Source organism: Podarcis raffonei, chromosome 6 (assembly GCF_027172205.1).
Source record: "Podarcis raffonei isolate rPodRaf1 chromosome 6, rPodRaf1.pri, whole genome shotgun sequence".
In the NCBI taxonomy this organism is placed as follows: domain Eukaryota; kingdom Metazoa; phylum Chordata; class Lepidosauria; order Squamata; family Lacertidae; genus Podarcis; species Podarcis raffonei.
In genome coordinates this window covers 34,784,561-34,808,586 of record NC_070607.1, presented here as the reverse complement: position 1 = coordinate 34,808,586, position 24,026 = coordinate 34,784,561, and the positions used below count along the sequence as shown (strand labels likewise).

Genomic DNA, 24,026 nt, shown 5'->3' with positions numbered 1-24,026 from the left:
AATAGGTAGCTACTGCACATGATAGCTAAGTGGATATTCTGTATTTAAAAGTTGCATACCTCTAAATGTCAGGTGGGGAGACAGACAATGAGGGAAGGTTGTTGCTTAGCATTCCACTTGCAGAATTCCAAGATGGATCTAGCTGGCCACTATAGGAAATGCTATGCTGCAACTGACGGACCCTTGTTTGTTCCAAAACAACTCTTTATTTTTCTTATTTAAGGAATTCAACTTTTGAGAAAGTCCTTTCAAAATAGCGATTTATGGGTGTTTCTAAAGATTTTCCATCTGTTTAAAGGCACGCTATATGTTTTCAGAAATAATATACACCAGATACCACTTCTGTATTGAAGTCACAAATTACAAACCATAGGAGGCTGGCAACACACTGAGAACACAATATGTTCTAATGTTTCCCCCCACCTAGATCCCATGTAGTTATCCATATATTTTCACAGGCAAGCTGTTATGCAGAAATACAGATGCTGCATCTCCAAGTTATGTAGGGGAAATACCCGCTAGCATTCCTGCTGCCCATACAAGCATTTTTCACTGCAACGTAAAAAGGCAGCATTTCTTCAAAACAAATGCCTCAATATTCGGACAGTAGACATATTGTTCCGCAACCTTTTGATATACTGAGGAAATCTACTCTGCTGCCTTCTATGCATGGATAACAGCACAAAGGTCCACTGCATGTTGGTCACAAATAATAATGAATAGCCTTAAGTTACTTTAGAGACTAACACATTTATTGTATAATAGCATATATGTCCTTGCAGCAAGCCCACTTTGTCAGATGCAGAGCAATGAACCCTCTTCACACAGCATCTCATTGGTGATGCAGTGTGGACAGCCAAGTTTGTCCTTTCAGATTAGTTATCGACATCATAAGGCAGAAAATCACTGCATGCTGTACTGTGAGGAAAATGCAAATTCTTATTCCTATAAAAAGAAATAAAACTAAAAATGGGGGGGCAATACCTCATACAGTGGTACCTCGAGTTAAGAACTTAATTCGTTCTGGAGGTCCATTCTTAACCTGAAACTATTCTTAACCTGAGATACCACTTTAGCTAATGGGGCCTCCTGCTGCCGCCGCACAATTTCTGTTCTCATCCTGGGGCAAAGTTCTTAACCCGAGGTACTACTTCCAGGTTAGCAGAGTCTGTAACCTGAAGTGTCTGTAACCTGGAGCGTCAGTAACCCGAGGTACCACTGTATATTTACAGGTATTTCTTGAAAGAGCCCGTATATGATTCTGTAGGAATACAAATATTTGAATTATAATTGTGATACCAAATGACTTGATCCTATGCACTTCAGAAAACAAAGACAACAAGGCACCTTCTATGCCAGCCACTCCTGGGCTTTAGTACAGTAGGATTAAGGATGCTACTATTTGACACTAAGCCTGCTTGATCAACTGGATAACGCAGTTTGTTAGAACATGCTGTGATAACACCAAGGTTGCAGATTTGATCCCCTTATGGTGATGGACTAGGTCCTTAGGGTCACTTCCAACTCTACAATTCTATGATTCCATGGATGTATTAAATTTCCCGTATATTCCTTAATCCACCTCTGTACTTGATGACTAAATAAGTGGCTAAAACAGGTGAATTTGGGTATTAGCAGGCTCCCTAACTTAATGGAGGGGGGGTGGAGTCTAATTTCTCTGTGCTGATGGCTTTGGTCAGAATTAGTATATTGAGGACTTGAGGGTGAATCCCATGGTAGATCCAGATGATCAGGTACCACAGGTATCCATTTAAGTTTTACTGCACAGAATCAGTGTTGTATGTGGTGTTTAAGCCCACTGAAACACTAGGTTTTAACTGCATACAGTACCTACAATTATAGGCAGGTACCTCCTTCAATGTTACAAGGAAATCTTGCAATCAGCTGGCAGTGATCTGGGGTTACAAGGGTAATTGGTGGTACAGCAGTCTACAATTTGATAGTGAAAGGTTACTTATATAAGATATAAAAGGACAATTTGGCTAGGTTTAGGAGTTGACAGAACAACAAGTCAAGCTGAGGTCAGACCAAGAGGAAGCAGCTACAGGCTAGACTAAACTGTGGTTTTATTTACAGAAAGAAGTTTTCTTTAACTTACCATCTGCCTGTAAATACTCTACCTCATGACCTAGAAAAGCAATTTTCCTGACTCCCAGAAAGGGCGTTATTCATTGATTACTATTACGTATTATGAACATACGTATGTTTACATAATGTAGTAACAGACATTGTCAGCAGTAACATATCATGGGCTATGTTTCATATATGCAAAGTCATTTACACATTTCCATTGATTACTTATAACCTCCAAGAATCTACAGGAATAATGACGAGCAAATTTATGGACTGATGTGACTGGACACAAAATAAAATGCATTTATCCCACAGTTTATTGCCACTCTAAAGCAGAACTCAATAAGAAGACATGTACAAGTTGCAATAGCAACATGTTACAATGATCTGTGCAAAAAGTGAGTGGGGCCATATTCTCTCTTTTTCCCAAGGAGGACTTGAACTCCTCCTTCCTAACTCCATACACTATATGCAGTGAACTACTTGAAGCTGCTGCTGTCACTGTGCTTCTATTGCTTCTTCTGTCTCATCTTCATGGTTGCTTGGCAAGAGGGTATGTTCCTCTCTTGATGGGTTTTGACCCTTGTCACAGGAGAGCTAAGTGGGTGGTACGTTGTGTGAGGAATCCTTTTCCCCTGCTCTGTGTGCTGTGCTCATAAAACAGTGATGTTATGGAGCAAGAGGGGACACAAACCCTTGCCTAGAGAGATGCCTGGGAATTGCTACGGCCATTGCTGCCTGTGCCACTGGGACTCATGGAATCAGGGTGAGATGACGCTTTGAGAGTTGTGCAGTTGTGCAGAACTCAACCTAAGTTAATGAGCTCCTTCTATAAGCAGGCAGCATGTAGATGTCACCAGATTTGTGATTTTTTTTAGTGGTGCTGCTGGATCAATGTCTGCCATTTCCCCAATATTTTGGAATTTCCTGACTCTGCATTTTGCACCCCACCCTGGGCTGACCATGTATTAGCTATTTCTCCAGCATACTCATGGTGTATCTTCCTCCCACCCCTCTACCCAGTGAAATTGGAGTGTACAACTGCTCAGCATACTGCAGTTTTTAAAAGATTTATAACACTTTTCTTCACATTGAAGCTGCGAAGTAATTTCCAACTGCCAGAATTAAAGGGAACTAGGGAGAATACCATCATCTATATAAAAATAGATGAGCATTTCACAAACCTCATCTCATACTTTCAAATTACTTATTGGGATAAGCATTACAAGAATTCAAGTATGCTGGCCTGAGAGACATAACAGTTATTATCGTCTTGCTTGTTCTAGCTGCTGTCTAGATGCTAGCACAGATATCACATTGTATGGAAAGCAACAGAAGGGGGCATTCAGAGATATAGTTCATTGCCCTTTGTCAGCTACCAGCAAAGCCGCAGTACAGAGGCTATTTATTATTCTTTTGGAAAGGCCCAAAATAAATACAGTATTATTGCAACATTATTTGTTAGTCAGCTGCTTTTTTAACATACCAAGCACGTCCAAGAAATCCTGTCAGGGAGAATTGTAAGTGATGAAAAACCAATTAGTTTTACTGTACCACTCAGTACAAATAATACCACATAGTAATACCCAGAACTGCACTATTCAAGGTATTCAATTATCACCAAATACACTTATTGTGGAAGGAGGACTTTAAATATTTTTTAAAATTGTTCTCTTGGAAGTAATGACTGGAAAGTATGCACCAAGACTTCAGTCATTTGGCTGCTTCATGTGACCCCAGACCATAACACAGGGGCGAAGTATGACCATACCTAGGAATCACCAGTGCATTTCACTGGCTAGGTATATATTATCTTTCTGTGGATTTCGGTAGGGCATGAAATTAGAACTGAGAAACCAGCTATAATAGCACAGAACATACTTCTATAACCAATTTTGCCAATAACATCACAGAAAAACTAATCACTCTGTTTAAGTACTTAAGTGTTTTAATAGTTCAAAGTCAATGCAATTTATTTTATCACATTCAGTATGTCTACATTTATTTTACTGGGCAAATAACTTTCAACAATCCAAATCACATGCATATACACACACCATTTTTGGCCTAGTGAGTAGGCAAAAGCAGCAGAGTGGATCTCCAAATACCATTACCTATGTAACTGCTATTTTTAATACTTATTACCTTTGGAATGGACCGCAGAGCAACAAGAAGGAGCAGGAGAAGGGCTTCATGTTAACAGATGTGGGTGGTTATGTTGTGGCTTTGCACTTTAGGTGTGAGTGCACAGCAAACTGAGTACATCCGTATGTATGTGAAGATTGATGACCAAGCAAGGAGTGATTACAAGCGCAAGAGGCATAATGAATCCATATTCAGCTACAAGTGTCCTGCTCTTGACAGAACCCATGCATTTTGTTGAAGTAAAGAGATGCATAATATGTTTATATGTTTAATAATATGAGAAAAAGTAGAGATGCCAAGAAGAAAAATAAAAAAGCTTAGACAGCACTAGAAAAACAAATTAGACAAATTGAACTCTTATCGACTATTTGGGTAAGCCAATTCTAGTACATGAGACCCACTTTACACACTGGTATTAGCATAACAGCACCCAAAGGGCTTAATGACCTGACCTTTTCTTATCCAAACACAACAGAGAGTCAAATAAAAATATAGAATCAAAATGTTTTATTTAAAAAGTTCAATTTGGTTTGTAGACATAGTATCATGGTTTGCACTATGATGAATTAAGTAATCAGTCCATATTTACAAATAGGTCCAGATAGATTCTGGACCTGATGTGAGTACAAGGAATCACAAGGGATGTGATTGCTTAGTTTCATTCACACTATTTCCTGTGAGATGCACGTTACTGAAGGCCAGCCAAGGATTTTGCTTTTCGTCTCCCCAACCCTAGATAATGTTTCTAGATACATCACATTTTTAACACATTGTTAAATAATAGTTTTGGTCAACCACAAATCATAACTAAAAAGTTGACAGTAATATTGGTATCACAGCAGTGCAATACTGGAATGTACAATACAATAGATGTGGCTGAATGTGTTTCAGTTTAATCTTGACCATCATTAAATCATTAAAGATCGTGAAGTTGAGGCTCCAATACTTTGGCCACCTCATGAGAAGAGAAGACTCCCTGGAAAAGACCCTGATGTTGAGAAAGATGGAGGGCACAAGGAGAAGGGGACGACAGAGGACGAGATGGTTGGACAGTGTTCTCGAAGCTACCAGCATGAGTTTGATCAAACTGCGGGAGGCAGTGGAAGACAGAAGTGCCTGGTGTGCTCTGGTCCATGGGGACATGAAGAGTCGGACACGACTAAACGACTCAACAACAAGAACAACAACATCATTAAATTGACTGAAAAAGTTCTGCCTGATCTAAATGCCATGGCTACTGGTGGGAACCAGTTCTGATTGTTCGTGCAAAGCAAATGCCCATAAAACAGGTGATAAAAATCCACAGAGATATAGGCAACTAAGAAATACTTGTGGCAAGCCCAATGACATCAACAGACTTGACAGTCTGTTACAACAGCTGCTCACAACAACTGGCTTCAATGGTTCTACTGCCTGATTTAGTTGGCTACCTTCCATAGTGATAAGGGCTTAAGATAATTAATTTCTTAAAAGGCCAGCTCATGTCTTAAAAAATATTACTAGAAATTTGGGTGGGCTCAGGATTGGGCAGACATCATATACATAAGATTAATCACAAGCAAACTCCATCACAATGCTATTGAAGGGAGCCACCCACAAAAAAGTAACACAAAGATTATTAGAGTGATAAAATCATCTAACAAATTAATTTCAGCATCACACAAAACACTGAAACTAAATAGGTTGGGGAATCAGTTAGTTGCTTCCAAAATATCATCAGAGAGGGAGTCTGATGGATGTGTAAAGGGTAACATCCATGTAGCTGGCATTAATTAATCCAAAATAAGATCCTGTTTCATAGTCACTAAGGACAATTAAAATCCCCTCTTGACCCATAAATGTGTAGTTAAGACTCCTTGGGAAAGGGGAAGAATCTATCCTTTAACCGCCTTGTTCCGACTACAGCTGGGAAGAGCGGGAATTTTTCTCTTAAATAATAAAAGATGGAAATGAAGCCAGAACAAGAAATAGAATATACTACCTTCAATAGTACTCTAAAGTACCTACACCTATCCAAGATTAGCAAGGGAATGTCCCTCACAGCTCCCACAGTTTTTAGGAAAACTCTTTTTTAAATAGAAATCCCTCTGAGAGACAAAGAAAGATGTAATATCTTGAATGAGATGGAAGATGAATGTGTCTATATGTGTGTGTATATGTATATGTATATGTATATGTATATGTATATGTATAATGTATATGTATATAACAGCGTTTCCGTGCACTGCTCTGGTTTGCCAGAAACGGCTTAGTCATGCTGGCCACATGACCCGGAAGCTGTACGCCGGCTCCCTCAGCCAATAAAGTGAGATGAGCGCCACAACCCCAGAGTCGGCCACGACTGGACCTAATGGTCAGGGGTCCCTTTACATATATATATATATATATATATATATATATATATATATATATATATGTTTTCAAATGATCAACTCCTGACTTAGAAAGTCAGGAAGCAGATATGCTTGTACTGTATTCTGTGCACATATATGAAGTCCCTTACTATTTCTTCCTATGTCTGTACCCACCCTGGCATTCCCACCTCCCAGACTTGTATGAAGGTGCTATGTTCAGATACGTGGAGGCCACACACATCTTGGCTTAGATACTGTGCTGGAAAGTAATGATCCAAAAACAGAACATAGATTAGAGGTCAGCAAGATAATAAGAACCTGTCCCCACCCCCCAGGAGGTACTTGAACTACCATATCCCTGGCCATTGACCATGGTGGCTGGGGATGATAAAATTTGGAAGGACACAGATTTTCATCCCTGATCATATGATGGCCTGTGTGCTTGATAATCACACTGCTTTTTTCTTAGGAACCAACAAGAACAGGAAGCTTATTGATGGACCACAATGCCTGCCTGGAAAGGTGCGTTTTGAGTCATAAATTGTGATAACCTACATAAGCATAAAGCTAGTTGGACTCACTCTTATGAAAATAAACTATGAACAGAAGTAAAGTGCTGTAAATATTCAGTCCACAAATCATAATATATCCAACTTCCTTAGAAAGAATATAAGATTCAATTTCTTGAACGTATTTATGATGCACTGCTATGAAAAGTGAGGCACAGCTCTGAAACAATAATACATACCTCCCCACCAGCTTGACATTGTTAAACTACAGTGATCAATAGGCATGAAATACTTTATCCAGTTGTTGTTTTTTAAAAAAGAAAACATGGCAAGTATTTCAGAGGGGGAAAGTCTGAATACTTATGAAGCAGCCTCACTGATAAAAAACATCTAATGCTGCAGTGACACAATTAGCAAGCAGAACATAACTACTACTGTATTCCAAAGCTAATGTTGGTTACTATGCAGCTGTTGTATTAATGATTATGCAAGTTAGTTCATTTGTAGCTAATCAGTGGTCTCCTGAATTTAGTGAAATACTAAATATTTCAGTGAACACAAGTTAGAATTCACACAGAGAGGGAGAGAGGGAGAGGGAGAGGGAGAGGGAGAGAGAGAGAGAAAGAGAGAATGCGAAAACATCTATTTCTTCAAACTTCTGGGTGTGTATTTATTTGCTTATTTTACAGAATTTGTTTAGCAGTGCTGAATTCATGCTTATGTCTGCTCACATTCCTTGTGGCAGAGGACTTCCAAGCTGAGCTCACATTACATGCATGTGCTGTCTTCTAAAATACACACTCATTTAATAAATAAGGAGTTGAAAACGTTTCCATAATGGCCATGCTCTCCTGAATTAACAATTGGACCCGTTGCAGCTGACTGCTGCTTGAAAAAGAAATGTCATTGTCAAATGTTTTTGGTTTTTGTTTTTAAAATGCCAGCATTTTTACTCGTCCAGGTTTGATTCCCATGCCATGGTGAAATGACCAAGTAAAATTTGTCCTGGCATATATATAAACTAGTGGGACAAAGCTTAATTTATTTGGCAAAATTTGTATACCCCCTGATTGTAAACACAACCTCAAAATATCTTCTAAACAGTTTCATCTTAATTTCTACCTGAAAAGAGATGATGTTTTGTTCTTTCATGAGACAGGAACAGCATGGAAGAAACAGAGTCTAGATTCTAGAATATATTCCATATACTATATATCTTGAAATGGGTTCATCTGAATCTTGTTGCTGTTTATAGGGAAGACTACCTTAGAGGTGACGTGCACTACCATTGCCACACCTGTGTCTTTTCAAAGAATGGTGCCCTTATAATGAGTGCATGTGGGAATACCCTGTTCTCTCACAAAGCTATCACTATAATCAGCACCTTGTTGAACTTTCTGGGTAATGGAAAGTCTAATGCAAAATTCACATGATGGATAATGTCACCTGTTGAAGCCATAACAGAGACATTTCCTGTGAACAAGCTTCACTTAAGTGCATCTGTGTGTCCTTGAAACCTACAGAAACCATGAAGTCACCTGTCATGTATGATCTAGTTGAGATTCCCACATTGCAGGGGGTTGGACTAGATGACCCTTGGGTCCCTTCCATCTATTCAATTCTGTGATTATATGATTCCTGGCTGAATGTTTATTTTTATTTTTTATTAAATTTGTTGGCCACTTTATCTTGCCCAGGACAGACCAAAGCAACATGCAGCCAAACAGACAGACCCCCACCAAGCTGCAGAGATACATTAAAACCAAGAGAAAAAAGAAATGCAATAATAAAACATCCCACCCACTTCTACAAGGTGTCCATGCCCATGGCTACATAGGAGAAGATTTCTATATGTTAAAATATATGTCTGATGTATTTGTTCAGCCATTTGAAATCATGAAATAGGCTTGTCCCCCTGCCCTTCTTTTTAAAGTGGAAAATTGCAGACTACATGCCATTGCTATTTTCAGTATCCGGAACCTGTTCTATACCATGCAACTGTTACAGCTGCTGATTGGCCCCTTCTATCAGCAATTTTGTTGTTGCTGCCAAATCCCCTGGCAAGGAAGAAATCAAAAAGCACTCCTTGAGTGCCACTTTGAACTCAATGAGGTATCCCTGTGATATGATGTCTTAACACCCAACTGTTTCTGAAGATATTCTTCCACTCTGAAGAGAAACTGGCTAGCCTCCCTCCCACTATGATCTGTGGGAAGGGGCAGGCATGAATCAGTCACTCTTTCTGTTCCAGGGCTGGTGGCTAGAGCAGCTGCGAAACAAAGCGAGCTTTGTTCTTGCTTTCTGATTTTTAGCCGACTTTGACTGAAACTTGGGCAGACTACGCTCCTGATAGCAAAAACTCTGCTGCCCTGGACATTTCCTTGGAAACAAAAGGAAAATTTTGGGGATCGCTTTTTATTTCCCACTAATTTAATGTTGCATCGTGCTACACCAAATCTCTGAGTGGTGCAAGATACCAAGGGGTTCCAGACGTTTACCCAACGTTTGTGTCTTCTTTTGGAATGAGGCTCTGTGTATACTGTGGTGTCCTTATGATGTATGGTTTATTTCCACATATATCTTGTTTCTCCCATACCTACAGTCTTTGATTCAACGAGAAGTCGAATATTGGTCTGACTCTCTCTCTAGCTTGCTGCTTTGCCTTTAGCTCCCATCACTGCAAATTCTATGCCCTAAACTCTGGCTTTCTTCTTCGAACTAACCACAAGTCTGGGGAGGGGGCCCCACCTTCTTTTTTCCCTTAATGGCCCATCACCCAGGAGATCACCTCATCAGAAAGCTAGCCTGGTTTATATTTTCATACTTGCTGGATCCAGGGGTTAGAAGGGTCTTAAAATACAGCCCACCCCCCTTGCCCCAACTCATGACACCAGTAAGAAGCTTATCAGTGATTGTCCAAATAGCCTTTTGCTAGAAAAAAATGGGAAACTATCAGGCAAGTCCTAGGTCAAGTCATGTCCAAGCCAGAGAGTCTTCAAACCATCACTCCTAATGCCATGACACAAATTTTCGGTCAGTCCTAATTTATGCTGGCATTAGCCTTACAAGCAACCACTCCTTAAAGTTTGTTAAATACAAGCTTGATCCTTTCATCTTCCTGAACCTGAGCTCTGAGGTAATCTAACTAAAAGAAAGGTGCTCTGGAAAAACAGGAACATGGGCATGGGACCTTGAGAGCTGTAGCTGAGGTTTCAAAACTTATATTCACATCACTGTCTAACTTGCAATCTATAAGATTCTTAGACTGAATATGGATACCACTTGGAGAACATAATTCTTTAACAACGTGGCAAATTCAGCATCCATTTTTAGAGCACAAAAATGTGCTGGCCTGTCCCTAGAAAAAAGCAAGAACAGTTCAGATGCCATGGCAAAAGTTGTAGCAATTGCTTCCAAAGAAAGTGCCTTCACAGAGGAATATTATATATATACACAAGTCTGCAAAAATGTCTGTGGAAAAATATGTTGCACTGCAGCAATGGTGATAAGAAGTAAACATGTCCTGGGCTGACAATGACAAAATTGTGTTGTTATTGTTTCATCACAGAGAATAATGAACTTTCATGTTCCAAAACTAATAGGTAATTTTGCTGCTGAGAAGGAAAGGCTGCAGCTGTGGTACATCACTTGTACTATACACAAATCCTTGATAAGCTTCTTGTCTCTTAGCTGCATATAAGATTGTGACTGATGACTGCAGAAATACAAGCTCAAGACTGATGGCATTAAAGTGTATGAAGCACATTTAGCATTGTTACTGATGATGCACTTGATGATGCAATCATTTTTGTATGCCTCCTGCATTAAGATTTATTACCCATTTTTCACCTACGCTTTTCATTTTGCTCCCTCCCCCACCCAAAAATAATGCTGTGCTGTCAAAAGTAACAAAATCACCTTATTTCAAGGTCTATTGATAGTGTATTTTTCTGGTTTGGCCTACAATCCTATACCTACTTACCTGAGAGTAAGTCCAACTGAACTCGATAGGAGATGTGTATGGGATTGGACTGCACAATGTATAAACCCTTCCATCCCTGTAATAGCACAGGGTGCAACAAATTTAACAAAAGGCATAATCCATAGTGTGGGCAGCTCCAGCCAAGGTTAAAAAGAGAAAAGTTATGAATGTGTCTGAATGCTCCCTGCTGAAATCAATGGGACTTAAAATAGACCCTTCCCACATATGCTAGGCTGGGTCATCCTCTTAGTATTTCAATATTAATAAAATACAAAACATAGAGGACTTGAAAAAGCACATCCTTTTCCAACAAAAAGTGCTTTGCTCTGTTTTCAGACAATGCTCTGGCGATCTTGTAGTGAAAGCAGGCTTCATAGCCCAAAACAGTCCTTCTCACATGCTCTTTGCAGCTTGGTGCTGTTTAAAGGACCAATGGAAATCTGTGAGCTAAGGCATGTTTAACTCTGCACAAGATCATGTTAACACCTGATGCACTGAAAACAGAATGGCACTCTGCTTTATTTCTAAAAGTGCATATACTCAGAACAACATACGTGTTTACTTCATATTTGCCAAACCTTAACCTTGCCATTCTTAAGCTATCATATGTGGGAAGTTGTACTTCTTTAGTACGATAATCAAGATCACCACAGTTACTACAATGGAACATGAGGTGAGGGAGGGGGATGTTCCCCAGTTTATGCAGGTCACAAGCTAAACATTATTTAGAAATACATAGCTGTGTATGATTCAGCAGGCCCTGTCCACCACACTTTTCACAGAGACGGATACCCAACAATGCAGGTAGGACATTGTAGGTAGAAACTGGTAATCAGATGTTTATGGCCTCTGAACATGAAACAAATTCATTTACTGCTGTTATGGTACTTAATATTCATACATCTATCCTTGACAAAATTATCTAATCCTTTTTTTAAAAAAACATCTCTGCTAGTGCCCATCACATCTGTCATAATGATAATCATGCTATAATATTTACGTGTTAATTATGCACTGCAACCTTCCAATTTATCTGTCACTATCATTGAGTAGCAAAGGGGTTTTCTGGGGATTGCATACAGAGAAAGATCTGTATTACTCGTGTAAGCTTCTTAAGTCTAAAGACCACCTGTTTCTTGTATAATTTGCATGTCAGTTAGAACTTATCAGTCCAAGAAGTATGAAAAAACAAATGCTATTGTTTTGCAAAGAGGCCCATTGTTAAGTCAGGCTATTTTACTTAGAATGTGCTTCTTTATTAAAAGTCCTATAGAATTTACTTCACACACTGGGTGGGTTTCCATGTTGTGGTAAACTGTGGCTAGTGGTAAACCATGGCTACCAACCTTGTTCCTTTACATTGGAGATCCACAATCCTTGAGTATATGTGCTGCCGAAGCGAGCACGGAGATCCACAATCCTTGACTTAGCCTCGTGTCCAAACCAGGAGTCATGGTTTGTTTTGCTCCAAACAAACCATGATCTAAAGATATTATTGGCTTACCAGTTAACCATGGCTCGCTGTGATGTTCAAACACAGCTTTAATAGGAATTAACTTCCCTAAAACAAAATAATTTCACAAACAAGTGTAATATGTGTATGTATGTACATTACAAAATCTGGATTAAGCCTGTTATATTTATTGGGATTTGTAAAACCACAAAATTTAGATATAGAGATGTGCATTTATGGACAGTGCACATTGGCAATATGTGGGCCATCTACTGAATGCTATTATAACATCCAGGGGTGCCAACTTGAATAAAATATTGAGGGGAGCAGGTAGGCCCTCCCCTGCATTATCAATCACATGATGCGGCGCGCACACACCATTTGAATAGCCATGTCCATCAATTTGGAAAGGACCAGCCCCCTCAAATAGTTTATTGGGGGGGCAAATGAACATCAGCCCCTAGCAGTTGGCTCCCATTTTAGCACCTAATTTGTAGAATGGTCTTCTGCCACATATTAGCACTTTTGGGGAATAAAGAAGCAGAGGAGCTCAAAACTATTCTCCTTTCATAGGCCCCTAAGCAGAGTAGTGAATGTACATGGGGATATTTCCATACTGGTACAAAACAAACTGTGAGAGGACCTGAGGTCCTATTACAGTGAATTAGTTACACACCGCAAGTCCAATTATAATAAATTCACAATGACTGTCCAATGGCAGGCTCACATGATCTCTTCTTTTGGTTTGGGGAACAGAGAACAAAGCTCTAAGTATAGATAAGTATTAATTAGTCTTATATTAATAAATCAATTGATTAATGGTGGCTCTGTTATATTTACTGAATTGTTCCATTTCATATAGGGTTTGATTGTTTTTGTTACACTGTTGTTGTTGTTTTATGGCTCCACACATGACTGTTAAAACATTTAGAAAAGCCTACTCTCAATGAACTAATCAGCATTTCATAGAAATGCAACAATGATTGCTTTTGCTATTCAAATCAGTACAAGGAAACATTCAAATAGGCAGATAAAGTGACTGCCTAGCTGATGATGAAAAAACAATGCAAGACTGAATGGCGTATAGCTAACATGGGTTGACACCTGCAGCTGTATTCCATTTCTCTTTATTCCACCAGCATCTCACCTCCCTACAAGGATTGCCTCCTATTCAGAAACTGGGTACGCAATCATTCAGCAGCTGTGTACAGCTTAGCACAGCTACTCTTCAGATAGGTTGTGAGCTTCCATTTGTCATCATCAGCTAACCTGCACACTCTCAAAGTACAGTATACAATTACAACAAATCAAAACAACTGACCATAGTTAAAAGCAGTAGAAAAACAAATATGTTTGGGGCTAGGAAAAATAAAAACACTGTAGAAGGGTCACAGCACGCTTCTACAACTTGGTGCCCTCCAGATATTTTGGACATGCTGCCTAATGGCAAATGCAGTTCAAAATGTTAAGTTGAAGAAGGCTGCTCTAGACTAGAGAATAAAAAGGTTTTCACCTGATGTCTAAAAGACAAAAAATCTGGGGATGCAGCCTGTTGAAGCTGTATTGCCTCACATAAATATGGGGCTGAATCCAAACTTGCAAAAAAAAAAGTCTCTTTCCATTTGCAGAAGAGACCAAGGTCCAGGAAGGATCACACTAAGCAAGGAGGGGGGGAGAAGCAATTTTCACTAATTTCCGCTTCTGTCTGCATCCCCTAGCACCATTCCCCATACTGTTCCAAATGGGGGGGGCAGTAAAGGCAGAAGGGGCAACTGGCAAAAATCTGCCCATAGGTTGTCTGGATCCATAGGTTAGGTAATCTGGATTTATCACGTCTGATTCAATATAGTTTGCCAACACTGCCAGTGGTGGTGTAACGGTTAGCTTGTCAAACTAGGACTGGATGACCCGAAGGCTTAGCCTAACCTATCTCACAGAGTTATTGTGGGGATTAAATGAGGAGGGGACAGATCCACCTTGAGCTACTTGGAGGAAAAGTTGTATATAAATGCAACAAGAAATAATTAAATGCATCCCAATCCTTTCCTTATGCTCATTAAGGAGGAGGCCCCACTAAGTTTAATGGGCTTTATTCCTGGAAAACTCTGCATGTGACTGCAGCCTGTGATGCAGGTACCTGGAAGCTGATGTGAATTTTAATTTGTTTTAGGATTTTAAGTTCTTGTGTGTTTTAATGTATCATATTTTTCCTTATTTTATGGTTTTATCTTTCTGTAAAGTGCTTTGAGGGGTTTTTTTACCATCAAGCAGTGTATAAATTTTATGAAATTGATAAAATAAATAAAAATAAAATGCAATTATTTAGAAGCTTGTGTCATATGTTTCATCAGTATTTGGCTTATATACCCTCCCCTGACAGGTTGCATACCCACAACCTGAGACTTCCCCTGCCCAGAAATTGTCACAGTGGTACCTCAGGTTAAGTACTTAATTCGTTCCAGAGGTCCGTTCTTAACCTGAAACTGTTCTTAACCTGAAGCACCACTTTAGCTAATGGGGCCTCCTGCGGCCGTCGCACCACCGGAGCCCAATTTCTGTTCTTAACCTGAAGCAAAGTTCTTAACCTGAAGCACTATTTCTGGGTTAGCGGAGTGTGTAATCTGAACCGTATGTAACCTGAACCGTATGTAACCTGAAGCATATGTAACCCGAGGTACCACTGTACTTCTCTTTCCTGCTTCAAGCCCCTCTTAGAGCTGGGAGACAGCAGGGTGGGGGAAGGTGAGGAATCTACTAACCCATCTGTTGCCAGAACAGCCTCTTCTTCTTCTGCCACATCCTATGTGCCTTTCTCTGTCTCAGACTGCCCTAACTCTTCTTCCTCCCCCTACTTTGGCTCCTGCCTTGTGGGTGATGACAAACCCCATAAATTGCTGGCCCCCTCTCCTGGGTCACCGCCTGACCCCCTGTCTCTGCCACACATTCTTCAGACCCCTGCCAGTCCCTCACACTATCATATTTTTTAAAGATATATTTGTTCCAGCAAGCTTTTTCAGCTGTATGAAAAGGTATCTGTCTTAGGTGTCAATTCTGTATTGTTTTAAAATCTCTCTTTAGCTGTTGTTTTTTGTATTGTTTTTAAAACAATTCTTAGCTGTGGGCATTTTTAGTTCTATTTCTACTGTATGTTTGTAAATCACCCTGGTGCACATGTAAAAAACAATACATACATTAATGAATAATAACTTAGTTATTTGTCCTGCATTTAAGTTCTGCCATTTCAGCCACATTCTGCTCAGCAAATTCACACAGGGCCAAATGTATGCATTTTGTATCTTTTTGCTGTTTCTTGCATTTAATGATTTTTCAAATGGAACAAAAACTTTATTAGTCGCCGTGGCCTTTTGTGCACAGAGAAATAAGAAAAACCTTCCTAAACATTGATTATTTCTATGTCAATAATTCTTTTGAACTTTCAGCCTTAAAACAATGTAGCTTTGCTGAGAATAATCCCACTCGGTGTGACTTCTCATGATTACAAATGTTGCCTGTGTTCTTAAGTATTTGCACAATTAAAATCATAACAAGCATCCTAAAGCACAAACAAGATAATAATGTTAACAAAACTATACATAACCTGTCATTGTACCAAAGGCTCAAGTTTATATATAAAAATTTAAATATCATAACCTGTTATTGTACCAAAGGCTCAAGTTTATATATAAAAATTTAAATATAACAGTATTTCCTATTTTATATGCATCAATATATATACAGTTTATTCTATGCAAATATTCTATATATGTTAAGATTATTAAACATTCAATACAAAAATGATACATGCCTTAAAACTCCCTACATAAGGTACATATTTATAGAATATCTTAAGATAGTTTCTTTCTGCATAATGCTTTGTTGATGTCCTTACTATTTAGGTTAAACAACTCTAAAATACATATTTACAATATGACTATAATATATCCAAAATGTCATTGCATCTTGTTGTATCTCATTTTGAACACTTATAGGAGGGATTTCTGTATCTGGTCCTTTCAATATAGCCTTTCAGTTTAACAATGAGAAAAAGAATAATCCAGCAGCCAAATCCTGCTTGGCATAATTCCCAGCTGACATGAATAGGATGCAAAACCTTAACAAATTGAAAAGTAAGCCAAGAGAAGCTGTGAATATACGCATATTTCATGATGAACATGTTTATTTGTCTACGTAATATATAAAATTGCTCAACAAGTTTTAAATGTGGTTACGCTTTGAGCTATACAAAGTACATCAGATACGTACAAAAAGTAAACACACAATGTTAGCCACAATTAGGATTTTTCAAATGTGAAAGTATTTTATTGAAGCTCAACATGAGAAACACATAGAACTATGTGGCAAAGAAGTAAATACTGTGAAGGTGTCCCCATTACAAGTGAGGTCCCAATGACTTCTCACATACCAGTTGGTAATAAACAAATTGTGATCAGTGGGCAACCAAGGCTACAGATCCTCACATTCCTGCCTATAATTTCCAGAGTAAAAAGTAATAAAATTACAGACTAATAGTCATAAACTATTGATGAGGAGGGAAATAAGCAAAATGAATAGTTTACATACATGTAAACTAAAAGCAACCATTTTGCAGTGGAACCACTCTGTGGTGGTTTCAGTTTTGCTTGGATAACACCTGGGGAGTGCTCTTCAGCCCTGTGGAGCCTTCAGTGTGGGTTTAATTTAAATGCTGTTTAACATCTACATGAAACAACTGAGTGGGGTCATCTGGAGTTTTGGAATACATTGTCTATCTCTCTCTATTTGTCTATCTCTCCTTTACATCTGCAGGTGAGGCAGTGGATGTGCTGGACTGCTGTATTTCCTCAGTAATTGACTGGATGAGAGCCAACAAACTGAAACTCAATCCAGATAAGACCAAGTCACTGTTACTGGTTCCCTAGACTGGATGGATGGGAGGGTTGCTTGCTCTTGATGGGGTTACACTTCCTCTGAAGGAGAGGGTTACACAGCTTGCAGGTATTTCTGGATCCTTCGCTGTTGTTTGAGACTTAGGTAGCCTCGGTGGCGCAGGGACAGGGATAGCCAAACTTATACTTACTATGCTCTAGTAAACTCTAGGATAGATTATTGCAACATGTTATTATGTAGGGCTGCCTCTGAAGACAGTTCAGAAACTTCAGCTGGTGCAGAATTTGGAGGCCAGGTTCAGACCCTCCAAGTGTCCCTATTTTCCAGGGACATCCATGATTTAGGAAAGTCTTCCCAGTTTCTGATTTGATCCCGGAATGTCCAACTTTTCCTTAGGATGTCCCTATTTTCATTAGAGAAATGTTGGAGGGTATGGAGGTTGCTCACTGGTGCAAGATGAATTAAGCATATAATGCCAATCCTGACATGACTGCATTAACTGCCAGTTATTATTGACCTGTAAAGCCTTAAACCACTCAGGACCACAATTCAGGACCACATATTTAAACTATGTGCAAGGTGGTTATTGTTTTTATGGTATGTATTTTTGTGCTTTTATATTGTAATCCTCTGTGTGATCTTCGGATGAAAGACAGTATAGAAATTTAATTTAATAATAATAAGAATATCATTAGAATTTTGCAAGCTCCAATGAAATAACCCATTTTCTTTCCCATTTTATAATTCAGGACTGGAGCTGAGAGGCTAAGTTGCTTACAGTAATTCTCAGCTGGGTTTTGCACCAATACATCCATTTCTATTTCCAACAGTTCACCTATTGATTTACAAATTACTCACATGCCATTTTTATTTCAGAAAAGAGATCTTAACAAAAAGTGTATTTCTATATTTCATGGATCTTCTTCCCTTACAAATGTATTCTGCTGTGAAAGAGGCTTATAAAGAGTTTTAGGTCATGTTTAAATGCATTGTACCAAACAACTGTGGCACCAACTGTACCACCAGTTAAATGTACCACGCATCTATGGTACAATTGCTTGATGATAAGAGAGAATAGAAGATAGAACTAAAGGGAATCAGTCTGATGTTATGGTACCAATTATTGACCAGCTATAAATAAGCACAAATATTCTCTAGATTTTCTTGGCTCATGAAATTAGGGTGGCCTAAATTTGTATAAATGATCAACAGTCAGTTCTGTAGAAACTGATCAGAAGTCAACATGGCATACATGTAAGATTAAGAAGTAGTATTACTGTCATCATCAACAACAATGTGATTTATATGCTCAGCAAATGGCAAGATCATTTTGCTGATGTAATTCCAATCATGGCCAGCCAGGGCCAGAGCAAGTGTGTGTCAGCTTAAATCAGTTTAGTCCCAATACATTGGTTAGAATAATTCATTTTGAATAGCTTGTAGATTGAGGTCTGCTTTTATTCTTTTACTTCTCACAAATCTTCCCTTTGAAAGTATCATGAAATATTTATTTTTTGTACCTTCTGAAAAGACGTGTCAGCTATTCAGATTATTTAAGTGCTGGGAACTATTTCCAAAATTTTATGTACACACTAATAGCATGTGTAAGAAAAAAAGCAATGTAAGAAATTGCCCTGCATGGTTCTAAGTAACTGCATTTTATAATATACAAAAAGCAGCCTGTAATTACACTGATAGATTTCTCCCTACAGTGCCAGCTGTATAAACTTTGCTTTGACAGAGGCATATTTCTTTTTCATTGAGTTAGTACAACAGTTTACATCTAAGGGACATTAAAAAGTTGGAAGGTATGAAACATGGGAAACTAGTTATGTTCTATTGATTAAAGAATGTAGGGAAGGGGGGCATTTATTATAGACATTTATCAGGGGAAAGTAACTGGTAAAGGGATATAACTTAGATAAGAGAGTTCAAACAGCTTTACCTCATCTATTTCATTTTAATCCCACAGTTTTGAAGAAGTGGGGCAGCAAAAGCAAATCCAGCAAAGTCAGAGCAAACATGACTTTTAAAAGTTTAAATGTGCTGAATGTGGATATCCCTTGCAATGAAAAGGATCCGTGGAAGGGTTTTCTACTGATGAATGAACACTAATTTGTGAATTAGGAAGCTGTGGGGAGGGGGGGACACTTCCACTGAACAGTAGGAATCTGTACTTCCCTGTGTATTCCATCCACACAACCAGGAAACAATATCTGAAATAAGATATATAGTGTTATGAGTTTGGGCAGTGAGAGTAGGCTGTACGCAGAGACCCTTCTAACCCCTGGATCCAGCAAGTGTGAAAATATAAACCAGGCTGGTTTCTGGATTAGATGGTCGCTTGGTTGATGGGGCATTAAGGGAAACAAAGTGAAAGGGGCTCTGTGCAAGACAGCAAATGGGTGTGCCCCCCCTTCCACCTTTTAGTTAGTTAGAAAGACAAAGCCAGAGTTGAGGTCTAAAAGCAAAGCAGCAAGCTGGGAATAGCCTTCAATCCAAGGTTACAACTACTGGACAAACAAGACCCTTTTGGGGTGTTAATGCTGTGAACCCCTCCACCATAGGCTCAAATTGTAAAGGTAAAGGTAAAGGGACCCCTGACCATTAGGTCCAGTCGTGGCCGACTCTGGGGTTGCGGTGCTCATCTCGCTTTATTGGCCAAGGGAGCCAGCGTACAGCTTCCGGGTCATGTGGCCAGGATGACTGAGCCGCTTCTGGCGAACCAGAGCAGCGCACGGAAACGCCGTTTACCTTCCCACCGGAGTGGTACCTATTTATCTACTTGCACTTTGATGTGCTTTTGAACTGCTAGGTTGGCAGGAGCAGGGACTGAGCAACGGGAGCTCACCCCATTGCGGGGATTCGAACCACCGACCTTCTGATCGGCAAGTCCTAGGCCCAGTGGTTTAACCCACAGTACCACCCACGTCCCGATAGGCTCAAATTGTATATTTGTAGAAATAAACCATATATCATAAAGACACCACAGACTCTGCTGTGCCTTGTTCTGAAGGAAACACAAACTGTGTGTAAGCACCTGGAACCCCTGTAATCTTGCACCACTTTGGAGACTGGGGTGGTGAGCGACACAGTTGTTAGAAGTGGGATATTTTAACACTTGCTGGATCAGGGTTAGAAGGGTCTTTGAATATGGCCTACTCACACAGACCCAAACTCACAACAATATCATAGTGTAAACAACATTTATCAAAGTCTTCTTCTGTGCAGCTTTAATAGCCATTAGTGCAAAGGGTCTGGGACAAAATAACCTAAGAAAACCCCTGCTTGATTAGGTCAAATGCTCATCTAGCCCAGGATCCTATTCTCACAGTGGCAAACCAGATTCCTTTGGGAAGTCAGCAAGCAGGACCTGTGCACAGAAGCACTCTTCCCACTTCTGATTCTCAGCTATCTAAAGGGGCTTCAATCAAGTCATAGTGATGAGATTCATTAGTTATTGTAACAAATATAAAAAGCAACTTTTTCATGTTTTTAATGCCAGAACTTTTTAGCTGGTAAAAACAACAAATGGTTTAAATGGCTTGACTCTTAAACTCTGTTTAACAGCCAACCATTAGCATGGTTTGCTTTTTCTTTGCAATACTCCAGAACTTTGCATGCTATAGCAATAATATGGGAAGCTACTTGAAATATTTCAAATTAAAAAAAAACAACCCAAAACCATTCCCTTCTGAACTCCATTGCAGCTGAATTGAAAGTAAGAGAAAGGGTTAAAATTGCTACATAGCTGGTATAATCTTATTGGGATTCCAATGCTCTCAGATGTTTGTCAAGACATTACTACTACCCAGTTCCAAGACACGTTTTAATTCAGCATTCATCAGTTTCCTCTGGAAAAGGCCTTCAGCTTTTCCTCTATTATTTTCTTTGTAGCCTTGGAAACCACCTGAAAACACACTGTGGAGCAAAATTTCAAATTGCTGTGGAATTTGAGAGAAATTGGATGTGATTTATTTTTCAGAAGATGAGGCTGAGGAAAAGCACTATTGGTCTCATCCGCTCAATCCCCTGGAGACTGTCTTTGCATGAAGGGAAAGTCCCTAATTTGCTGAGGATCTGAAACCCATCAGCTACCCTCACTGGTTTAGCCAGCCAGTTAAAGCTGTTCCCAGGGTGTGGCTGCTGTTGGGTTCTGACAGCTTCCAGGAGCCACAGGTGACAGCTGAGTGCAGGGTGGGGACCAAAGGTGGACAAACTACCCCAGAAGAGGTACTACCTTTCCCCTAACACCTCATACATCCCAGCAGTTTTGTAAGTTTGCATAATTCATCAGATCTCATGGCTTCTCCTACACAAAAGGAGGCAATAAGATTTGAATGAACATTGCTTATTATGTGTTGTATGGTACGCCATCAGATAGTCACACTGACACAACACTTTTTAGCCGTCACACAGAAGATGTAAAGTAACAACCACCACATTCTTGTGACTCAGTTCTCACTTCTGGTACGTCTATAGCTATGTGATCACACCACATTTTAAAGTCTGTTTCTCAGTTCAGATATCTGCTATTCCTTAGCATATTTTAACAGCTTCATATAAAACATGGACATATCGGTTTCCCCACTACAGTAAACCAAAATGTACTGTCCCTGTGTTAAATTAAATGTGCTAAGCCCAAGGGTAAACATATTTCAGAAGATACTTTTTGGGAGGGAACTGATTTTGGTTCAGCTGGAAAAGGGATGTGAAGGGAAAGAAACGGTTTCGGTAGCTTTCATATGTTTTAAATTGGAATTTTATTAGATTTTGAAAGTACTAGTCTGTTACTGTAGACACAAATGGCCTAGCTAAAACATCAAAGCCTCCAAATGGCATGGGATGCATAGAAAAATGCTCCAACTCTACATTCTCTAACTCCAGCTCCTTATGGGTTTACTTATTCCCTCTTATGCACCACAACACACACCAAATTAACAGCACTCACCTATATCCATTATTTTTATTTTTATTAATATTTTGGACACAGAAACAGCAGTCACAAATGGGGTTATTTGTTTATCACTACACCACAGTCTCTAGTTCTACATCTCCATCACAGGCATTCCAAGTCCTTAAAACACGGACCATCACTACCCCCAAATCGTGCATCCTTGATTCACTGGGTTCCCTCGAAAATAATCACCAGTGCACGCCCTATATTTAATGCACAATTAAAGCTCATTATTTCCGTCAAATAATCCTGGGAACCGTAGTTTACCCCTCGGGGAGCTATGGTTCCTAGCACCCTTAACAAACTACAGTCCCCAGCATTCTTTGTGCTTTAAATGTACACAGTTTAGACATGACATCCCTCCCCGACCCCACTGCAACTCTTGAGTCTAGTCTTTCCGGCTCCACACTAAGCCCTTACAGCTCAGCCTCAGCACCACAATTCTCAGCCTAACCTTTTATTCAAATCCCTCCTGCTCCTGCTGATACATCCACCCCACAAATCCAACACCCCAGATTCCCAAGTCGGAAGCATCCCTCCAAGTAGCCCTATTCTCCTAAACCCAAGCCTGACACAGTATTCTCACCATATCTGCCTCCACATCTCTCGTCCTTAACTCCTGGCGCAACAGGAGAAACCACTTCCCGCCTCCCTCCCCAAACCGAGGAAGCAGAGTTGTATGTCCAGCATCACCACCATCATTTCCCCCTCTTCCTCTTCTGGCTGCACGCAAATATAAATAAATAAATGTTGCCACGGTGCTAATTTAAACCCCCTTTTCATCGGGGGGGAGAGAGGTGACTGACAAGCCCCAGCTGCCCACACCAAATTTCCTCAGCCTCGGCCGAAGCTCCCCAGCGCCTCGCACCCCATTTCATGCCCCATCCCTTCCCCACCTCCGTTTCACCCCTCCCCAAATGTCTCCCTTCGCACCTCGTGGCCACAAGGAGCAGTGCTCGGTCCTCCCCCGGGAGGGAAGACAAAGCGGCGGCGGCGGCGGTGCACCTGCCGGCTGCCCCCCCCCCGCTCCTCTCTTCCCTGTTACACGACCGTGAGGGAAGCGGCAGAGCAGCGGCTTTTGCTCCGGACTTGCCGCCTTTCGCCGTCGCTCCGCGAGCCTCAGTCAGCCCCAACTTTCCGACCTCCTCAAGGGCGCAGCAACAAGCCGCGCTCGCCTGAGTGAGGAAGGGAGAGAGAGAGAGAGGACGGGAATGTAGCGGGAAAAGGAAGGCGCTCAGAAACGCAGAGGCGACCGAGGGACCTGCCCGGCTCCCTCCGCTCGCCAAAGGCAAACAAACTCCGGCGGCAGCGGGGCTGCGCGCGCCAAAACAGGCCGGAATGAAACCCAGGAGGAGCCGGCCCGGACTGGGCTGCGTCGCGGCGCCCGCCCCTCACTCTGCCCTCGCTGCGTTGCCGCCGCCGCCGCCGCCGCCGCCCGAGCACCCCTCGCCTCACTCACCGTAAGGAGAGGCAGCGGCGTCCCCCTTCCTAGCCATGGTCGCCCGCCGGCTTTCGGCTTCGTGGAGCCTGGAGCCCGGGCGCCTCTCTCCGCGCGCTGCTCAGCGTGTTCTTTGTTGCTGTGATGGCATGAGAGCAGGCAGGCAGCCGCAGGCGGGCTCTGAAGAAGCAGCAGCGGCGGCGGCGG

The 24,026-nt window shown here is 40.6% G+C and overlaps 1 protein-coding gene across 5 annotated transcripts in view; it reads right to left on the bottom strand.

Moving 5' to 3' along the window:
* The window catches only part of SLC44A5 (solute carrier family 44 member 5), a 152,485-nt gene extending 128,459 nt beyond the window's left edge, over window positions 1–24,026 (bottom strand). For 2 of the 5 annotated variants that reach the window (XM_053392036.1, XM_053392029.1), the window contains exon 1: window positions 23,841–24,026. In XM_053392036.1, the coding sequence (XP_053248011.1) occupies window positions 23,841–23,877 (37 nt within the window). In that variant the 5' untranslated portion in view covers window positions 23,878–24,026. The remainder of the gene's footprint in view (window positions 1–23,840) is intronic. The other 3 variants (XM_053392032.1, XM_053392034.1, XM_053392035.1) reach the window with 3 other exon arrangements.